The sequence below is a fragment of the Arvicanthis niloticus genome, chromosome 6, assembly GCF_011762505.2.
Source record: "Arvicanthis niloticus isolate mArvNil1 chromosome 6, mArvNil1.pat.X, whole genome shotgun sequence".
Taxonomy (NCBI): Eukaryota; Metazoa; Chordata; class Mammalia; order Rodentia; family Muridae; genus Arvicanthis; species Arvicanthis niloticus.
Window position 1 is genome coordinate 83,916,089 of NC_047663.1, and position 19,603 is coordinate 83,935,691.

Genomic DNA, 19,603 nt, shown 5'->3' on the forward strand with positions numbered 1-19,603 from the left:
GTCTGTTCACTGCCTCCTCCGCCCTCCCCGCAGCATGTGGCTCCAAGGAGTTGAAAGAGCTCACTTTTACCCATGGGATCTCATCTCAAGCCTGAGACATCCATTCCACCAGGGACTGTACTCACACGGTCAGGGGATCTATTTCCTTGAGGATGCAGCCTGGCTAACAGCAGTGAAAAGATACCAGAAGTAGCCCTGCACAGTTCCAGGGAATAGGACACCCTCACGCAGAAACACATGCAGACAAAACACCAATGTGTATATAATCAAAATAAATAATCTAAAATGGGCATCTTAGAGATGATGCAATGTAGAGCGAGCTATGAAAGGGCCATAGGCAAAGCCTGGTCCTTCATAAACTGTGTGAGATTCAGCTTGTGTTGTCAGGGTTAAATCCCACTCTCCTTTTGCTTAATGTACAGGGGCTGGGTGTCTGCCACACACAATTAGTGTGAAGATAAAAGACATGGTTTGTCTTATGTACAGTGTCTATATAGTCTATGCTTTGTTTCATGTACAAAGCTAATGCTTGTTCTTAACTGGCTTTGAGAATACATGGTTTGCTGTCCTCAGGGAGGGGGTGGGTATATATGTTCACATGCATGTGCCGATGTGAGCACGTGATGGGTGGGTGATCTAGGTGTTCTCCATTGCTCGCTGTCTTTTTCTCTCGAGATAGCATCTCTCTCACTTTACTTGAATCTAGGCTGAAAGCCACCAAGCCTTAGCAACAGCCCCTCCTGTTGTTCTTCTCATTCAGCAGTGATGTTACAGGCCTGTGCAGCTATGCGTGCCGGGATAGAAACTCCGGTTCCCATGCTAACCCGTTGCTTCATCTCTCCCGCCCTTGCTATTTTTTTTCTAAGTAGGGTCTTCCTATGCAACACATGTTGGTCTAGAATCTGTTGTCAATCCTCCTTCCTCAACCTTCCAAATCCTGGAACTACAGGAATGCACCACCACACCAGGCCTGAAAATGTTTTAATTATAGGTTATTCCTTTTCAGTCTCACAGTGCCCTCTTCCTTTGGGAGAGGCAGTTACTAGAGTTACAGAGGCAAGGCCACAAAGAGGGCCTTAGAGATGTGACATTTCAGCTTCCTCGTTGCCCAGAAAAAGCAGGTGTCTGCCTAAAGACAGAGGATTCAAACTCAGATATTGTCACTCCAGTTCCAGGGCTCCATCTGAACCACACCAGCGTGGGAGAGGCCCTTGGCAGACAGGATCCCAGAGAGCACCAGAAACCAGTTTTCTTAGAGAATCTGGTTCTCAGGTGGTGAGGCTAGCGTGAGAGTTAGCAGTCAGAGAAGATTCTAGAATGGCTATATATCTGGGAATAATGGAGGGCTATAGTCTCTCCTTTCTTTGCTTAGGGGGCATCTAGATTGCTTATTCCTTGGAAACCCAGTTCGTGGTAGCAGTGACATCAAAGCAAAGAGCCGAGTGTCCTTGATTCCTACATTTAAAGAATGGTGGCAGGTCATGCCAAGAGGGGCTGTGACACTGGATGCTCTGATGAGGCATTGCCAGGCACAAATTTACTTTGAGCAGCCAGTTTTCCAAATTGATCTATACCTTGGGGAAACTGAGGCTCCAAGATGTGGAAGCAATGGGCTGAGATTACACGGCTAAGAAAGACGAACCTGGGTAGTGGTATACAGAACTTCTGTAACCCACTCCCGATCTGATGAGGATTCAGTTGGGCTCAGGTTATATGAGGGCCAACAGGATAGGGATGTCAGGAACTCCAGTCTACTGTGGCATTGGGCCTTTAGGAGAAGGCCAGCCTATTTTCCTATTGTCCAGAGAAGTTAAAATTAGAGCGTCATCATTTACTAGTAGTTCCCAGCCAACAAGCCCTCCTTCTGTATATGAGTTGACATGATTGGGAAAATGCTATTTCCCAGAGTCTGTGCTAAACTGACTCTTGGTGTCATGAGTGCAGTACCACCCTGAGGTTGCTTCCTGGGTTTTAACCTCAGCTCTGCCTCTGGGCCCTTGGGTAGCTCTGGGCAAATCTCTTCATTTTGTGTCCCGATTTACAGTAAAAACTGGGCCATTCGTTTGCCAAGTCCTTCTTAGTTCTTTCTCTAATATGGCTACTTCAGTGGCCCAACTTGACATTAGTGGGGTAAATAAATATCAAATAATTCACATTTATTGACCACTCTCTGTGCACTCAAATACTGTCACGTTCACTTTGTTTGGCCCACAAAGACCCCTGTGTGGGTCTGAATGATACTTACCTACAAGGGTCGTTATGGAAATGAGGAAATACCTATGAAGTGCTTTAACAGCTGCTGGTGCACAGTAAGGGCTCAATAAGTCTATTTTATTTCTTGTTTTCTTTCTTATTCTGTAGATGGGCTTTTAAGTGTCTTGCCCATGATCAGAGAGCTAGGTAGTAACAGAACAGATTCAAACCCAAGGAGTGTGTGCCCAGAGCCCTGTGCTCTTAGCTGGCATTCTACAGCATCTCTTGAGACGATAGGGTTACATGAGCAGTGCCCTACAGTGCAGCGGGGGACTGAGTACCGCAGAGGTACCTGTCCCCAAAAGCACACCAGTCATCCACTGACACCAATCCAACCACAGTGAACAGTTTCACCTGCAGGTGGAATTGGGCCAACAGGATGGCAATGCCCGTTGTCATTGCTGATTGCCACAGCTATAGTCTGAAGTTCCAGCAGGAGGTGACCCACAGAAATTCACATACATAGCCACAGATTCACCTAACCATTTGCAGGCCATCAGGGAAGGAGCCCAGCCATGGAAACATAAACACAGAAGTGAAGGAAGGGAAGAGCCATGTGATCCATGGTACTAGGCTGGGCAGAGAGAAGAGATTTGGCAGGAGGTGAGCCACTGGTTTGCAGGGTCCAGTCAGAAGTCGGAGGGCGAGCTGAAGGAAGAACGCTCTAGAATCTTCCCTGTAGCTCTTTTTTTTTTTTTTTTTTTTTTTTTTTTTTCTTGTCCAGACCTCGTGAAAGAATTCCAGGAGTGGGAGTGGCTAAACCAAGAAGCTTCTGGGTAAACCAGCCAAACCAAAGCCAGGACCTTGGGAGACTCCAAGGTCTGAGAGCAAGAATGTGGACACAGGTGTTCTGAGAAAAGAGAGCAGGAGAAAGGGAGGGAGGTATTTTGGAGAAACAGGGCCATAGGCCTTCCCAGAGCAAGTGTCATCACCTTCAGAGAGCCAAGTCCTAAACACCTGCGACCTCTCAGCCTACCTGCTTTAATTTCTATTGGGAGTGGGGACACATGTGGCTTCCACAGTGGGTGGAGGCCAGAGCTTAATTCTCGGGAGTCAGTTCTCTCCTGCCACCTTGTGGGATCCAGGAATGGACATCAGAACTGTGTTCAAGTGCTTGTGCCCACTGTGCCATTTCACCAGCCCACAAGGAGGGTGTTGGAGGTGGGGCTGCTTTCCACAGTGCCCCCTTCTCAGGAAGTCAGTGGGATGCTGTACAAGTCTTCTTATAGCTATATAAGCCTGAGCTAAATATTTTGCCATCGTTCCCAAGCCATATTGTAGAAATATGGAAATATATAGCCCAACACACCACAGCTAATAGCCATGTGCTAGGCCGAGCCTTCTTTAACGTGGTCATTAGAGCATTGTCCTCTTATACACAAGGAGGTGAACGTTGATGCCTATGCAGACAGATGTTGCCAGGGCCAGTGAGTTGTAACTACTGCTGCTGACCTGGGGGAAGGAATGCTGGTGAGGCTGTGTGCTGCAGGGTGACATAATTCCCACAGTCAGTGCACAGGTGTCTTTCCGGGGATCACATCACCAATGCACACAGTTGAAGGCTCAGTTTTCCCGCAAAGTCTGTGCTCAGCACTTTCGATGGGTCTTCTTAACTGCACGGCCACACCATGCTTACAAGATGGGAACTTCTCATGCGTTGCATGAAGGAAACACCTTATTTTTTTTCCCTCCTTCTTTTATTGGATATTTTCTTTATTTACATTTCACATGTTTCCAGGTGTCCCCTCCGGAAAGGGAGTCACCCTATCCCATCCCCCTATCCCATCCCCCCTCTCCCTGGCTCTATGAGGGTGCTCCCCCACCCACCCTCTCCCACCTTCCTGCCCTGGCATTCCTCTACACTGGCGCATTGAACCCCCACAGAACCAAGAACTGCTCCTCCCACTGATGTCCAACAAGGCCATCCTCTCCACATTTTAACAAGGTTATCTAACACAAAGGCAGCTTTAGCAAGGTGGGACCTGGGGTTTCAGCCCAGCGCTGACTTCCTGACCCTCTGTGGGTGAGATCTCCCTTGCAGCTTCCCAGACCAGGAAGCTGCCAGCCTTCGTATTTTCCTTCCTTAACTTGGTCCTCTGCCTTCCCTGTCCACACTCATTCCTGTCCATTCATTCTCCCTACCCCTTGGCTTCTCACTTCCTTCTGGCTTACCTGTCCTGTATCCCTACATCCTCCAATTACCCGTGTGGTGTGTGGCTCACTGCCTCAGGGAGAGCCCTGGCCACATCTCCTCTAGTGGAATGTCACAGGGCTCATTCCCTGTTTGAAGTGTAAACCTCCTCATCTCACAAGGCGCACAAGGCCTTATTCATTATGTCTAGCTGGGACTGAGCTACTTGGTCCTCCTCTTGTTTGATGGGCTCACCAAGAAGGGAAACAGGAGACTGGTGGATGGAGTGGGTGCATCTCTAGGTCACCTTATGCGGCTTAGCACGTGGACACAGAACAAAGATGTGTGACCTGAAGTCCCCACCAGCAGCCGGGAGATCCCGCCCCCACCCCCAGCAACTGCACCCGACCTCACCTTCCTTTTGGTCTTGTGTCTAACAGACACAAGGATGGTAAAAATAACCATCTCACACACAAAACCTTTTGGTCTTCACACATACCAGCACTATCCTGACCCACAGCCTTGGTGTCTGCTACTCCCATTGCCTTTCCCTCAGATGCTCAGCACCTCTGCTGGCTAGCTACTTCCTACCTTCTGAGTGCCAGAGAAGGTCACCTTCTCAGAGGCTTCTGTGACTGCCAGCTGCCCTTTGTTGTCCATCCCAGCACCTTGATTTTTGTTTTGTTTTGTTTTGTTTTTTTCCTGAATGCCATGCACCTCTGAAACATTAGCTTATGACTGGAGCGTGCCTTCTGCTCTATTCTAGAAAGGCAATGCCTGGTCTTTGTCCTCCTCTGGGTCTCAGTAAAGCTCCCAGAGCCACATCCTCCACTCACTGCGCCCTCTTAGCAGGTTTTGTGTGTGAGATGGTTATTTTTATCATCCTTGTGTCTGTTAGAGGAACCCGTAAAGGTGTCAGTGCCAAATCAAATTAAGGGAAAGGAGGAGGAAGGCTTTCAAAGTTGAGGGCAGGGCCTGCTTAGAAACTGGCCAGAGAGGGAAGAGTATTATCAGGAGATGAAACATCTAAGCTATGGAGAATATGCATGTGGAACAGCCTGGGGCAGGAAGAACCAGCCTGCCCAGTGTACCTGAGTCGGGAGGAGAGCAGCATTGTTCATGGACTGAGGTATGGGTGGGGGGCTGTAGACTGGGATCCTTCCCATCTAGCACATGGAAGGAGAGAGCCAGGATTGGGGTGAAGAGGGCAGTATTCTGCTGGACAGCCATGAAGAGGGAAGCTTGGGTGGCACAGGGAATATGGATAGTGACTTACCCATTCAAATTTAGTCCCCAGAGAATCACCACCCAGTGTGACACTTGGCAAAATGTTGCTTCTCCTCCCCCTCCGTGTCTCCCTAGAAAAGACACACTAAACACCAGCTCAGCTTTGGCCAGAGCCTCCTCCTCCTCCCAGTGAGAGGCAAAGCTGTCAGATGTAGCCAGGACCTGAAACGTCCAGCCTCAACCCCTTACCTGGCCAGGTCAGGTAGGTCCCCGCCTCTAGCCCCCAATGTCCTGGGCCACCTAAAACCCCAATCATAAAAGTCACATGACTGGGCTGCTGGAGGAGCAAGAAGGAAGCCAGGCAAGGTGCCAGGCCAGAGCAAGTTCTGCCCCTTTTTAATTACAAATCTCTGACTGAGCACAAACATTCCTGAAGGTTTCACAACCGGCCTTCCTGGAAAAACAGCCCGGATGTGTTGCCAAGGGAGATAGGAAAGGTTCTGCCAGGTGCACTCTACAAGGGGGCACACGGGAACACCTGTCAAGGAACACGGCAAGTAGCTCCAGAGCTAGAGACACCAACAGGTCCCTCACTTTTCTCACACAGAGAGCTGAGGCTTTTCCTAGAGGAGGAGGAGGAGGAGGTGGGGGGCTGTAGACTGGGGGGGGGGGGGGCAGACAGGCAGACAGTGACAGAGACATAGAGAGAGAGTGTGTGTGTGTGTGTCTGTAAGGCTAAAACACTTCATACTGATTCTCTGAATGACACCTCTCTGCACACTGAATAATTCATCTTCCTCATGGCATTTGTTCCAAAGAGAACTTTCTGTCCAGATTTCTGTAAGTTGTATAGTTCCTTCCCATAGCAACTTTTCCTGTTTCCCATAGAAGCGCAGTGAGCATCAGTTGGCTGCTCCCCCATGGCTGCACCCAAATACAAAACCAAAAAAGCCTTTCTTTTCTCCTTTGGCTGCTCTTTCTAACGACAGGCCGTATTGCTACGCATTCCTTCCTGTTGGTCAAACGTCTGTAGTCACTGCTGACGGGAATCGGTATCTTCCTCATAACCTTCATGTCACTGATACTGCAGCTAATGACCAGGGCCTCAGCTTCTTGACGGAAAGAAAGCAGAGCAGCGTGTGGAGTTCATGAGTTTCTGGAAACTTGATACAGTCTGGGTCCTGTTCTCCTGTTCACATTCCTGTTTCCGGTACCTTGAGAGCCTGAATTTGTACTGGTGACTTGGAAACATTTAACTGTCCTATGTGTAGTGAATGAAAAAAGAAATAAAAAAGGAAATAAAAAAGGAGGGATATGACCACTCCTAGGGACGGAGGAGAAGGTTTATTGTAGATAAGGGAGAGTATAGGCGAAGGCAAGGACAACTGGGAGAGCCCAGAGTGAACATGGCCAGACTAAGCTAGGCCATGTTGAAGAAGGAAAAGCCATCAACCAAGAGAGGCTGTCGGGGCAAGACAGCAAAGGGTAGACCAAAAGGGATGAGGATTAGCATAGCAAAGTGGCTTGGTTGTGTGAGGCAGGACAGCTGGGGGCAGCGTATGCCAGCCAGAAGGGCCCTATAACAGGTATGGACTAAGAGATGCTGGGAGAGCCTAGTGGTTAGTGTCTGATTGGATATGTTAGCAGAAACCTCAGCAGATTGTCCTGGGAGGGAACATCTAGGAGCCATGGATTGTCTAGGTTTAATGAATACCTTTGTACCAATGGCTGAGGACACTCATCATATAAAACTTCGGTGCCCTGTGTCTGCTTCACACATACCCATTCAGTCTTTTCTGTGCCAGCACAGCTCCAGGTTGTTCTGAGACCCACTAGGTCTTGGGGTTTTTTTTGTTTTGTTTTGTTTTGTTTTTTGGCAAAGCTTCGGCTCTGGGATCTAGCACTGGAGCCGCTGGTATGTTAACTATGCATTGTTAAGTCTGTGCTCTCATTTGTAAAATCGAACAAGAACATCTACTGCGCAGAGAGAGAGAGAGAGAGAGAGCGCATGGTTTTCATAGAATGCTTTGTAGGCCGAGATAAAGTCATTGTTCAATACCTAATTATGCTCACTTTATAGCTGTTACCGCAAATTTAGTTTAAAATAAAATTGAGACTATGTTCAAATCTTATACCTACTTTTTTTGTTTGTTTTACTTTGTTTTAAGTAAGGTTCCTACTATGTAATCCTGGCTGGCCTTCAACTTGCTATGGAGACCAGGTTGCCCTCAAACCTGCAGAGCTTAGCCTCTGTCTCTGCCTCTGCTGCCTCTGCTGCCTCTGCTGCCTCTGCTGCCTCTGCTGCCTCTGCCTCTGCTGCCTCTGCCTCAGCCCCTCTGCCCTTCTGCCCTTCTGCCCCTCTGCCCCTCTGCCCCTCTGCCCCTCTGCCCCTCTGCCCCTCTGCCCCTCTGCCCCTCTGCCCCTCTGCCCCTCTCTGCCCCTCTCTGCCCCTCTGCCCCTCTGCCCCTCTGCCCCTCTCTGCCCCTCTGCCCCTCTGCCCCTCTGCCCCTCTCTGCCCCTCTGCCCCTCTGCCCCTCTGCCCCTGCCTCTTCTGCCTCTCCTGAGTGCTAAGATTAAAGGCATGTGCTACCACATCTGCCTAGATTTTTTTTTTTTTTTTTTGTAAGTTTAGTCTCATTGTAGCCTAGGCTAGCTTCCAATTTGCAGTGTAGCCAAGGTTGACCTAGAGCTTCAGCTCCCCCTGCCTTCACTTCTGGAATTACAGGTGTGTGCACCCATACACAGTTGTATGTGGTGCTGGGGATGAACTCAGGACTTTGAGCATGCCAGGCAAATATTCTGCCTACTGAGTTATATCCCTAGTCTCAAACAACATTTTAACTCAAATCTTCTCGTTTCTCCCTACTCCTCTCCCCTCCCTCCCCTCCCTCCCCTCCCTCCCCTCCCTCCCCTCCCTCCCCTCCCTCCCTCCCCCCCCCCCCAACTTTTCTTTTCCTTTCCATCTGTCTTGAGAACATTATAGGTTTTTAACCAGGCATACTGTTGCAAACCTGTGATCCTAGCACTCAGGAGGCTGGGGACAGAAATACCCAGAGTTTGAGGCCAGCCTGTGTTACATAGTGAACCTTGTCTCAGAACAAACAAGATCATTGAAAATGAAGGAAAGACTATTGTAGCCTTTTTAGCCCCAGTTTCCCCTTGCGTGTGTTCATACATATGGGCACACATATGTACACGGGTCCAAGGTTGTTTGATAGCAGGGCTCTTCACTGATGGCTCTTCTAACTTATTCTTTGAGAGAGACTGTCAGCCAAACCCAGAGCTTCCCAGTATGGGCAGTCTCACTAACCACCTTGCTCCGGTATCCCCTTGTCTCTGTCTTCCAAGGCTGAAGTTACAGGTGCCATGCTATCACCTTGCACTTTGTGAGGTTTGGGGAGCTAAACTCTGATGATCTTGTAAACGCATTAACTGCTGTGCCATGCTCCCTCCCTTGACACACATACATAGCCTTTGTGCTATATATATTTTAACTGCAAACATGACCTTATTTAACCCACCCAGCAACCTGGAGAGTTCCATCAGTCCCCACTTCACAGATGAAAATTTCTGAGGCTCTGCGAGATTAAGGTCTTGCCCAACTTACACAACTAAAGAACAATGCTTACTGGATTCTTATTTGATTATAGTTCTTAGTTTGTTGCCTATAAAAACATGCCCCTGGCCCCGTCTTGGAACCACAAGTCTCCCACAGTGCAGCCATGAATTATTAACCAAAGCCAATTGGTGGCTCCAGGTCACAGTCCCTGAAACCCTAAGTATGAAGCAGACATGTGGACACATCAGGGTCTGGTCTGCCAGTGCCTTTTTCGGTATCATTGTGTCACTTTGTCCTCGTGTAGTTTTACGTTTGGTTAGGTGTAGTCAACTTTCCTTCTCTCTATCAAACGCCTACAACGAGGAGCTTGCAGAGAGAAAAGCCATTTTAGAGGCTTCAATCTATAAATGACTGACTGTCTTGCCTTGAGCTTGTATCGAGGCGACAACAGATCTTGACAGGAGTATGTGACGGAGCAAAGCTGTTCACTTTATAGCCAGACGGCAAGGGATGAGAAGAAAAGGCTGGGGTTCCACTCTCTCATACTCAGGGAGATCCTCTCTTCACCTCCAGTGATCTGGGGACCTCGAGTTAAGTCTTATGGCCTAAGGGCTCCATCATTTCCTGTAGCACTCAGCCAGGGGCCAAGCCTCTAACACAAAGGCCTTCATCAAAGAGTTTAAGAGGAGAGCAGTCATCTAAGTTAAGGAAGAGATGGTCAAAGCATCACCCTTTCTGTTCCACTGTACCTCAGCTTGCCAATCTGTGGAAAGAATGTGAAACAGTCTCTTGGGCTTCCAGAGCTGACTGGAATGAGGGAAGAGCAGACAGAAACTCAGGAATATTAGAATGAGTGTTTTAGGACCAGGGAGATAAAAATGGCAGCTCTGCAGCCTGATGCCTGAGTTTCTTCTCTAGAGCCCAGCAGTGGTACAAAGTTGCAATCCCTACCGTAAGATGGGAGTCAGAGACAGGAGAATTACACAATCACAGAACAAGAGAGACCCTGTCTTGGGCTAGAACTGGTAACCAAAAGTTGTCCTCTAACCTCCACATGGGCTTGATAGCATGCGGTTATTCTAGACAGAGGCAGCACCAAGGATAGTTAGAAGTGGCTGTCTTGGGGAGCCACTGATCCCATGTGTTAGTTTCCTGGCTTCCTCTTCTCTGGCTGAACCCCTGGACAAATGGTACATGGCACAGTTTTCCAGCCTTGACAAGCCTTTGCTGCTTCAGTTGCATGATTTGTTTATCTGTCTGATTTAGCCACTGAAACTTGGGTGATTACCACCAGTTCACACCCTGCGAGATGGTGCCTCAGAGAGTTGTCATTGCCAAATAATCAGTTTGGCCAGCTCGGCTGAGGAGAGCCAGCAGTGGGTGCAGGCATTTGAGATCCAACTCAATCAGCAAATAAATATGGCTTGCTGGCTAGACTCCTGGGGCTGGAGCTTCTGCTGCTCTAGAGCTCACGGGAGGCCAGCTTTTCGAAGGGCAAATGGGCATGACAAACACAAGACAGAGCCAGGATAAAGACCAGAGTGGGATGGGCCAGCCAGCCACAGGTGGAAAAGCCAGGGGGGGGGGGGGGGGCGGAAACCAAGTCGGGAAGCCAAGACTTGGCCTTAGAGCTGTTCTGCAAACGATCATCTGGAGATGCAGAAACCCAAGGTCCAGAAAGAAAGATGACTTGCCGAAGTTACTGCCACATTAGAGGCAAAATATTTGGACCAGGATATAGTCTCTCCTTTCCCCCATATCTTTCTTACCCTGATGCTACTGTAGAACGTCTTTACCTTCCCAGAGACTCAGGGCACAGCAGGACTGGTGTTACAGTACAAAACGTCTGGATCTGCTGACCAGTCAGGAAGAATGGGGAGTCTAGGAAAAAAAAAAAAAAATAGCACATCGCAGCAGTGTCGAGACTTCAGGCTGATGGAGTGTGTCTCTCGTCTTCCTTGCCAGGTACACCAAACCGCTCACCTTTGCTGACTGCATTAGTGATGAGTTGCCACTGGGATGGGAAGAAGCCTATGATCCACAGGTTGGAGATTACTTCATAGACCACAATACCAGTAAGTTCTTTGCTGCCCTTTGCTTCCCAGACCCTGTCCCCACATCTATCCCCTTCCCTTCTCTCGCCCACCTCCACAGAAGCACCAGCAGAGCCTTGAAGGCAGATTGTGTTTTGTTTAATGTCGACTTAGAGATGTCAGTGTGGATATTGATAGATAATGTATGCTCGCATGAAAACAACAGTTCGGAAGGTTTTTTTTTTTTAATAGAATCTGAAACTTCTCTCAGCTCTATCCTGCTCCTCGGTTTTAAGAGGCTGACAGTTTCCTTTATATCATTTCGGCATATCATTTCTGTAATATTGCCAATCGAGTGTTTGTATGTGTGCCTACGTATGTATTTTTGCGTGTGTTTATGAATGGCTTCTTTTCCCATTAAAAATATTTGCATATTATTTTTTGAGTATCTGAAGCCCTCGCAAGACTCTAGCTTGCTAGATACACATAACATCACCTTCTGTAGATGTACGTAGGTCCTTAGTAGATTAGCGTGTGAATCGGCCCACTTTCATTTCCTATGTGTGACCAGAGTATTGATCTAAGATGCAATACCTCCACTATTTATTGCTGTCTCCTTCTGAGACCATGATGGAGGAACTATCTGAGAAACACAGAAGCATGTTGTGGAGGAAGAAGTGGAGGAAGACAGGGAAGAGATGCTCCCCTGAAGAGAAGTGGTCTGTGCATCCTCTTAGCCAATAGCTCTGTCCTCTGAAATGCTGTGCCATGGAACAGGGTTTTTCCATCTTAATTTGTCTTCAGAACTATAAGATCCTTTTTATCCCTTCAGGCGAGAGGAAGATGAAAGGGAACAACAGGATGAGCCTGGCAAAGTCTGAAGGCTCATAGTAGGCCACCAACTCCTAACTGCCCCCCAACCTCCCCCCCACCCCCGCATCCTGAGTACACACTGTGTGCTGTGGCAGATTCTCAGTAGGCAGTGTCTTATTCAGTCCTCCCAGGGACCCTGTGGTGTGTGCATGAGGCTGATTACCTTCATCTTACTGAGATTTAGAGGTAGCAATTGGCTGCTCAATACTCAGAGATAAAACTGAAGGCAAGCGTGATGGTGCACGCCTGTCATCCCAGCACTAAAAGGCTGAGGACGAAGGTTTTGAATTTGAGGCCAACTGGAAAACAGTGATTTTTCCAGGACAGCTTTGGACCCATCTCAACAATGGGGACAGGAGAAAACGTGGCTGAACTGGGATTTGAACTGATGCTGTAGGATGGAGTTGTACTTCTGTTCATCCATGTCCCCTTATCAACTTCCTTAGCCTGTTATCACCGTCTTCTGGGGAAGCTACTGTGTCTGATTCTATCTAGTTCCAAGCCTTTGCCCACAGAGGTACGCAGTAGGTGTGAACTTAGCCCTTGCTAAATAGAGAAGGGCCTATGTGTATGGATGCTTGAGTGAGTGGATGAATGAGCAGACTGTTGTTGGCAACAAAGCATGGGAGGGTATCTGAGAGACAGCTAATGGTATTAATGGCATTGTTGGGGATAGCAAAGGTTTTTATTAGCGCTCATGATTGCGTACCGGCTAATGAGAAGTAAATACGCCTAATTGAGTGCATATGGGGAATGAGGTTAATGCTTGGAGGGCCGCATCAGATGCTGGGTTAAACGCTGATGGACTGGAGCCCTAATCAGCCCACCCTCTTTTCAAATTGCTGAGAGCATCCCCCTCATTAAAGTCTCATGGCAGGAGTAGGATTTTAAATGCTTCTGGGAATTGCTGGAGAAACAGAAGGGGGTTGGGGGAGAGGACCAGCAGGCTGTGGCGGAGTTAATTCTCCAGGGGATGATGGCAGAAGTGGGGTGCATCTCTCTCTCTGTCTCTCTGTGTGTATGTGTGTGTTTGTGGTGTGTGTGTGTGTGTGCGTGTGCGCGCGCGAGCGCGTGCATATATGTGTTTGTGTGGTGTGCACATGCCGAGGGTAATAAGATGGGACCAAGCAGGAAGAATGCTATCTGGTGGTTTAACCAGCTCACAAGCTACTGCTTTCCCTTTGGTATTGTTGGATGGGTGATACTGTATCTGTAGATGGCAATATTGAGACAAATGCAAGGGAGGATGTGACTATTGCAGCTTTAATCATTCAGAGCCATGGATCCGGAGCAATCTTACTTCTTTATGCTGTTCTTGGGCAAAATTCTTCTCTAATTCTGTCTTAGTTTGTTTTTTTGTTGTAACAAACACCATGACCAAAAGCAACTCGCAGGTCACAGGTTCTTTCAGCTCACAGCCTACAAGTCCATCGTGAAATGCAATCAGGGAAGGAACTCAAGGCAGGAACCTGGAGGCAGGAACTGAAGCAGAGATTGTGAAGGAATACTGTTAACTGGCTTCTTCAGCGAATTTCTTATCCTACCTAGAACCACCTACCCAGGGATGGTGCCACTTACAGTGGGCTGGGCCCTTCTACACCAATCATTAATCAAGAAAATGGCCCCACAGGTTAAATCTATGGAAGCAGTCCTTCTGTTACAGTTCCCTCTTCCAGATGATTCCAGTTTATTTGTGTTGACATAAAACTAACAAGCAGATCCATTGGGACTTAGCTCCACAACTCTGCATTTTGATTGGCTGTAGTTTTCTCCAGTGGTCTCCACCTGTTACAAAGAGAAGTTTTCTTGTTGAGGCGACTACATTTGTCTGTGGGTATAAGGATGAATGTTTATACATTGTTAGGGATTCTGCTGATTTAGTACATTAGCGGTTGTAGATTCTCCTTCCATAACCATGATTTCATTAGCACTGAGTGGTTAGCTAGGTTTCCAGTATCAGACATGGTTTTCCTCTTGTTGGTCAGATCTTAAATCCAATTAGAGAGCAGATGCTTAACACCAAGGTATGTGCGCCACTACTGTACCCTTAGGGTTATCATGTCATGAGGGTCATTGATGGGCTTCATATGAGTCATAGCTGGGTAAGACTGCTGGTTGTCTCCTTCCTTTGGAAGTTTGCATGTACCTGCTGGTACAATAAAGCCAGTCTTCAACGAGAGGTCAAATCCAGTTCAAGGGTCTCTGTTTTGTTTTGTTTTGTTTTGTTTTGTTTTGTTTTGTTTTGTTTTGTTTTTAAGTTAATTTTTTTTCGTAGGGTTAGACTATTACTTGGCTAGTTTTAATTTGTAGTTCTCTGAATGGTAACAATGTTGCATATCCCCCCCACCCCCCATGTTCAGCTGGTTTTTAAATCAGTTGCTCTTCATGTGTAACACTGTGGGAAAATACTGTGTTGCCAACTTTGTGAAAAGCAGGTAGCCGGGCAGTGGTGGCGCACGCCTTTAGTCCCAGCACTTGGGAGGCAGAGGCAGGCGGATTTCTGAGTTCGAGTCCAGCCTGGTCTGGCCTGAGTGAGTTCCAGCACAGCCAAGGCTACACAGAAAAACCCAGCACAAGGGGTAGGAGAGGAGATGCAAAGTTCCTGAGTGTAGTAGTTGTATGTTGTGTGGAGAATGTGTGTATAGCAGGTGTGTTGAGATCTGGAGTGAAGTTGTTCTCTATGATGTCTTCAATAAACTAAGAGATTATCGAGGTGGCTGCCTTTCTGTGGAGAGATATGTGAGGAAGAAAGGTCAGAGAATGATGTTTCTGGTTGTACACTCTATAGTATGCTTAACTGCCCAACTTCCTCATAACTTTATACATATCGACAACACGCATAACTGTAATGACATGATCTTGAGGGCCACTTTACAGAATGACTGGTTCAGAATCGGCAGTATTTAACATGATTCCAACAAGAGACCTTCTGTGCCTGGTTCCCCGAAGAATAGACCTCAAGAGTTGTTGGTACAATTGCTTTCCATATGGAAATGTGGTAGCGGAGGGAACCCTTTACCTCTATCCCTACCTCACACATATGGAAAAACAAATTAAAAATGGGCCACAACCCTAAACATAAAAGCTAAAATTATAAAACACCTAAAAGAAAACACCGGCAAAACCCGGGCCCCATGTGATAAATGATATGTCTGGTCTCAGTGCTAGATACTATACTTCATCTTAGCTAATGCTGAGATGTGAGAGTTCTGGCATTAGAGAGGCTAGAGTGGGCAACCACTTGGGACCAGAAACTCAAGATCAAGTGTGGGGTTGGAGGGTGGGGAGGTGGAGAAAAGGAAGAAAAATGAAGTAGGAAAAAGTCTGAAACATTTTGAAACACACAACATATTTGGATAATACACAAAAAGCACAAACCATAAAATGTAGTAAATTTAGCTTCATCAAACTTAACACTTTTTTTTTTGTTTTTTCCCAAAAGATGCCTTTTTCAAAAGAAAGTGACAGTGCAAGCCAGAGATAAGGAGAAAATATTTGCAAAGCACCCAGCATTCAGAGTATATAAAGGACTCTTACACCAAGAAGTATAAATATATGCCTACTATTTATCATGTTTTTGTACAAATGTATCACCACCTGAATTTAAAAAAAATATTTTAATGATAAATTAATATAAGAGGAATTATTGGTCAAGGTATTAATATTTTATGCCTCTGTTTCTAATTTATTATATATTCTATTTTATATTTCTAACAGAGTACAGGATACCTATTTGTGTTTTTTGAAACTGATTTGTGATTGTCTTTCACACTGAGCCATAGCAGATGGCCCTAAACCTCTATTATGCCCTTAATTTATTTTTTCTTTTGGTTGTTTTCAGACAGAACAGTAATGGTATTCAGTTTGAAAACTGATCTTGATTTATTTTTCGGTTGTGTAACAAATCCGGATGCAATTGCTTTGTCATGTAGTGAGTTTAACCCATTTATATTTATTGGCTATAATAGACTAATCAATATAAAGAAACTCATCAAAATAAAATGACGAGTTTCTATACATCATACTTTTGGTGTCCAGTGGTAGGTTCTATAGCCCACCGACACAATAGCTACTTGTATGGTGCTGACATATTGCTCTGGACTCTGTTTCAGAAACCACTCAGATCGAGGATCCGAGGGTGCAATGGCGGCGGGAACAGGAGCACATGCTGAAGGATTACCTGGTGGTGGCCCAGGAGGCTCTGAGTGCACAAAAGGAGATCTACCAGGTGAAGCAGCAGCGCCTGGAGCTGGCCCAGCAGGAGTATCAGCAGTTGCATGCCGTCTGGGAGCATAAACTGGGCTCCCAGGTTAGCTGTGAGTACCTCCCATTGCTGGGGCCACTGCCAGCATCCCCGACTAGTACAGCAGGGACTATCCACACTGAGTACTGCCAATAGCTTCTGTATTTAACTCTGTCCCTTTCCCCTCTCCGTTCCTTGTACAAAACTACACACTCTGTTGTTCCTCCTGTTACTTTTTCTTTCTTTCGTTTGTTCTCTGGATATATGAACGTGCATGCATTATATGCACATGTATGTGCTGATGCTGGCACCCATGAGTAAATGTGGAGACCAGCATAATTTGGTATCCTGCTCTATCACTCATCTTGCTTTTGAGACAGGGTCTCTAACTGGAGTGAGGCTGGTAGCCAGCAAGCCCTAGTGATCTTTCTATCTTCCTCTTCTTCACTGTCTTTCCCAGTTGCTTTAGTTACAGGCACACACAGCTGTGCCCAGCTTTTTACCTGAGTGCTGAGGATCCGAACTCAGGTCCTTATGAGTGCACAGCAAGCGCTCGTACCTGCTGAGCCTTCTCCCCAGCACCCCCACTGCTTTCTGTGTTGAGCATCAACTCGTTGGTCATTTTTATCTTGTTTCGTTCCATTTCACTTGTAATCATTTTGGGAATGTTAACCAGATTCCATATCACTTCATTTAAAGCCCACCCACCTCTATGGGAAATGAGGAGCAGGGAGTTGTTTAATGGGTACAACCTTTTTGCTTTGGGGACAAAAAAAATTCATAGAAATGGATGCCCATTACAAACATCAGGAATGTGCTTTTAAATTTTTATTTATTTTATGCATAATGAGTACATTATAGCGATCTTCAGACACACCAGAAGAGGACATTGAATTCCATTACAGATGGTTGTGATCCACCATGTGGTTGCTGGAAATTGAACTCAGGACCTCTGGGAAAGCAATCAGTGCTCTTAACTGCTGAGCCATCCCATCATTTGGTATCTCTGACCCCTCTGACTCCTACAATCTTTTCTCTCCCCTTCTGTGGAGTTCCCTGAGCACTGACTACTGTTTGGCTGTGGGTCTCTGGATCTGCTCCCATCAGCTGCTGGAGGAAGCCTCTCTGATGATGACTGGGCTAGGCACCGATGTACAAGTATAGCAGAATGTCATTGGGAATCATTTCACTGACTTTTGTTTTGTTTTTGTTAGTCGAGTTTGGTTCTACCTAGGTCTCTGGGTCATCCAGCTTCTGGTTCCTGGCCATTCAGGCAGGGTTGGCCATGGGTTGTGGCATGTTGTCCAACATGGCAGTGTTGGTCCCTCTCATGATTTGGGCCTCAAGTTACACCTGTCATTGGCTGGCCACAGTCATAAGCTCTGAGCCACCGTTGCCCCAGCACATCCTGCAGGCAGGACAGGTTGTGGCTCAAAGGTTTTGTGGCTGGGTTGGTGTCCCAGTTCCACCACTGGGAATCTAACCAGATTACAGAAGAAGGCTGGTTCAGGCTCTGTATCCTCCATCACTGTGAGACCTTGCTAGGGTCAGCCTCATGGTTCCAAGAAGTTTCACTGCATTAGGTTTCCATGTCACCCCCAAATGCACATCTCTTTCACGCATCCCTCCCCATACTCTCTCTCCCTCTGCCCCTCCCCAACTTGATCCCTCCTGTTCCCATCCTCACCTGTCCCCAGTCTACCCACAAAATCTATTCTGTTTCTCCTTCCCAGAGAAATTCATGCATCCCCCTAACGCCTTCCTTATTACTTAGCCTTTCTGAGTCTGTTGATTATAGCGTGATTATCCTTCCTTATCACATAATATCCACTTATCAGTGAGTACATATCATGTTTGTCTTTCTGGGTCTGGGTTACCTCATTCAGGATGTTCTTTTCTAGTTCCATCCATTTGCCTGCAAATTTCATGATGTCATTGTTTTTAACAGCTGAGTAATACTCCATTGTGTCAATGGACCATGTTTTCTTTATCTGTTCTTCAGTTGAGGGACAGCTAGGTTGTTTCCAGTTTCCGATGATTATGAGTAAAGCTGCTATGAACATAGTCTAACAAGTGTCCTTGTGGTAGGGTGAATTGTCTTTTAGGTACGTGCCCAAGAGTGGTATAGTTGGATCTTGAGGAAGATCAATTCCCAATTTTCTGAAGAACCACCATATTGATTTTCATAGTGGCTGTACGAGTTTGCACTCCCACCAGGAGTGCACTTAATGTGAACAGAATGCTTTGAAATATTTAAAATGGTAATCTTGTTGTATGTGTGTATTTTTGTTTTTGTTGTTACTGTTTTAAGGGTTTCATGTTGCTTTTTAAACTTTGTTTTTATGTATACAAGGGTTTAGCTTGCATGTATGTATGTGTACCACATGCATGCCTGGTACCTGAGGAGGTCAGAAGAGGGCTCTTAACTACTAAACCATCTCTTTAGCCCCCTGGTTTTTGTTTTGGAAACAGGGTAGCATAATGTAGCCCAGGTTGCCCTTTAACTCACAGAGATCCACCTGCCACTGCCCCGGGATTAAAGACATACACCATAGATGGCCAGCATTTGTTTTGTGTGAGATACACACACATACACACACACACACACACACACACACACACACACACACGTTATGATATGTAGACACACACACATGCTATGATATGCCAGCGGACAACGTACAAAGCATGGCTCTCTCTATCCACCATGTGGGTGGGTCTCAAGGATCGAACTCAGACTGTCATGCTTGGTGGAAGTGTCTTTACCCAGTGAGCCGTCTTGCTAGTGTCCTTCCCCCTTATGAGAGAATGATTGGGCTCTGCAGCTGAAAGTGTCCTTTAACTTGCTGTATAACCAAGGCTAGCCTTCTCCTACCTCTTAAGAATACAGGGATTATAGCTGTGTGCCATTTCTCTATCTGCATCTATCTCCTAATTGCTGGGATTATAGACATGTGACTTCACATCTGATATGCTGCTACTTTTTATGAACCAAATCTTTTCTTATGTTTATGGAGCATTTATTACGTGCCGGGAGCCTTACTACAATCTCTATGTATGGTATTTTTAACAGTCCCCCTAGTGCTTCTGTTCAATTCAAATATTAATTAAGGTACTATTACCCATCTTAACAGATAAAGGAAAGTAAGGCTCAGGGTCAGTAATGTGCTCAGAGTTTTACAGCTGGTAAGAGACAGCAAACCAGTCTGTCATCTCTGCCACTTTGAGTATAAGCTAGGTCGTGGGGATAAGCATAGTGTCCATGCATCTGTGGCTTGGTTGTG

At 46.6% G+C, this 19,603-nt stretch overlaps 1 protein-coding gene across 1 annotated transcript in view; it reads left to right on the top strand.

Moving 5' to 3' along the window:
- The window catches only part of Wwc1 (WW and C2 domain containing 1), a 142,089-nt gene that overhangs the window by 55,863 nt on the left and 66,623 nt on the right, over window positions 1-19,603 (top strand). The window contains exons 2-3 of the mRNA XM_034506982.2: window positions 11,136-11,245; window positions 16,189-16,392. Of these exons, the coding sequence (XP_034362873.1) occupies window positions 11,136-11,245; window positions 16,189-16,392 (314 nt within the window). The remainder of the gene's footprint in view (window positions 1-11,135; window positions 11,246-16,188; window positions 16,393-19,603) is intronic.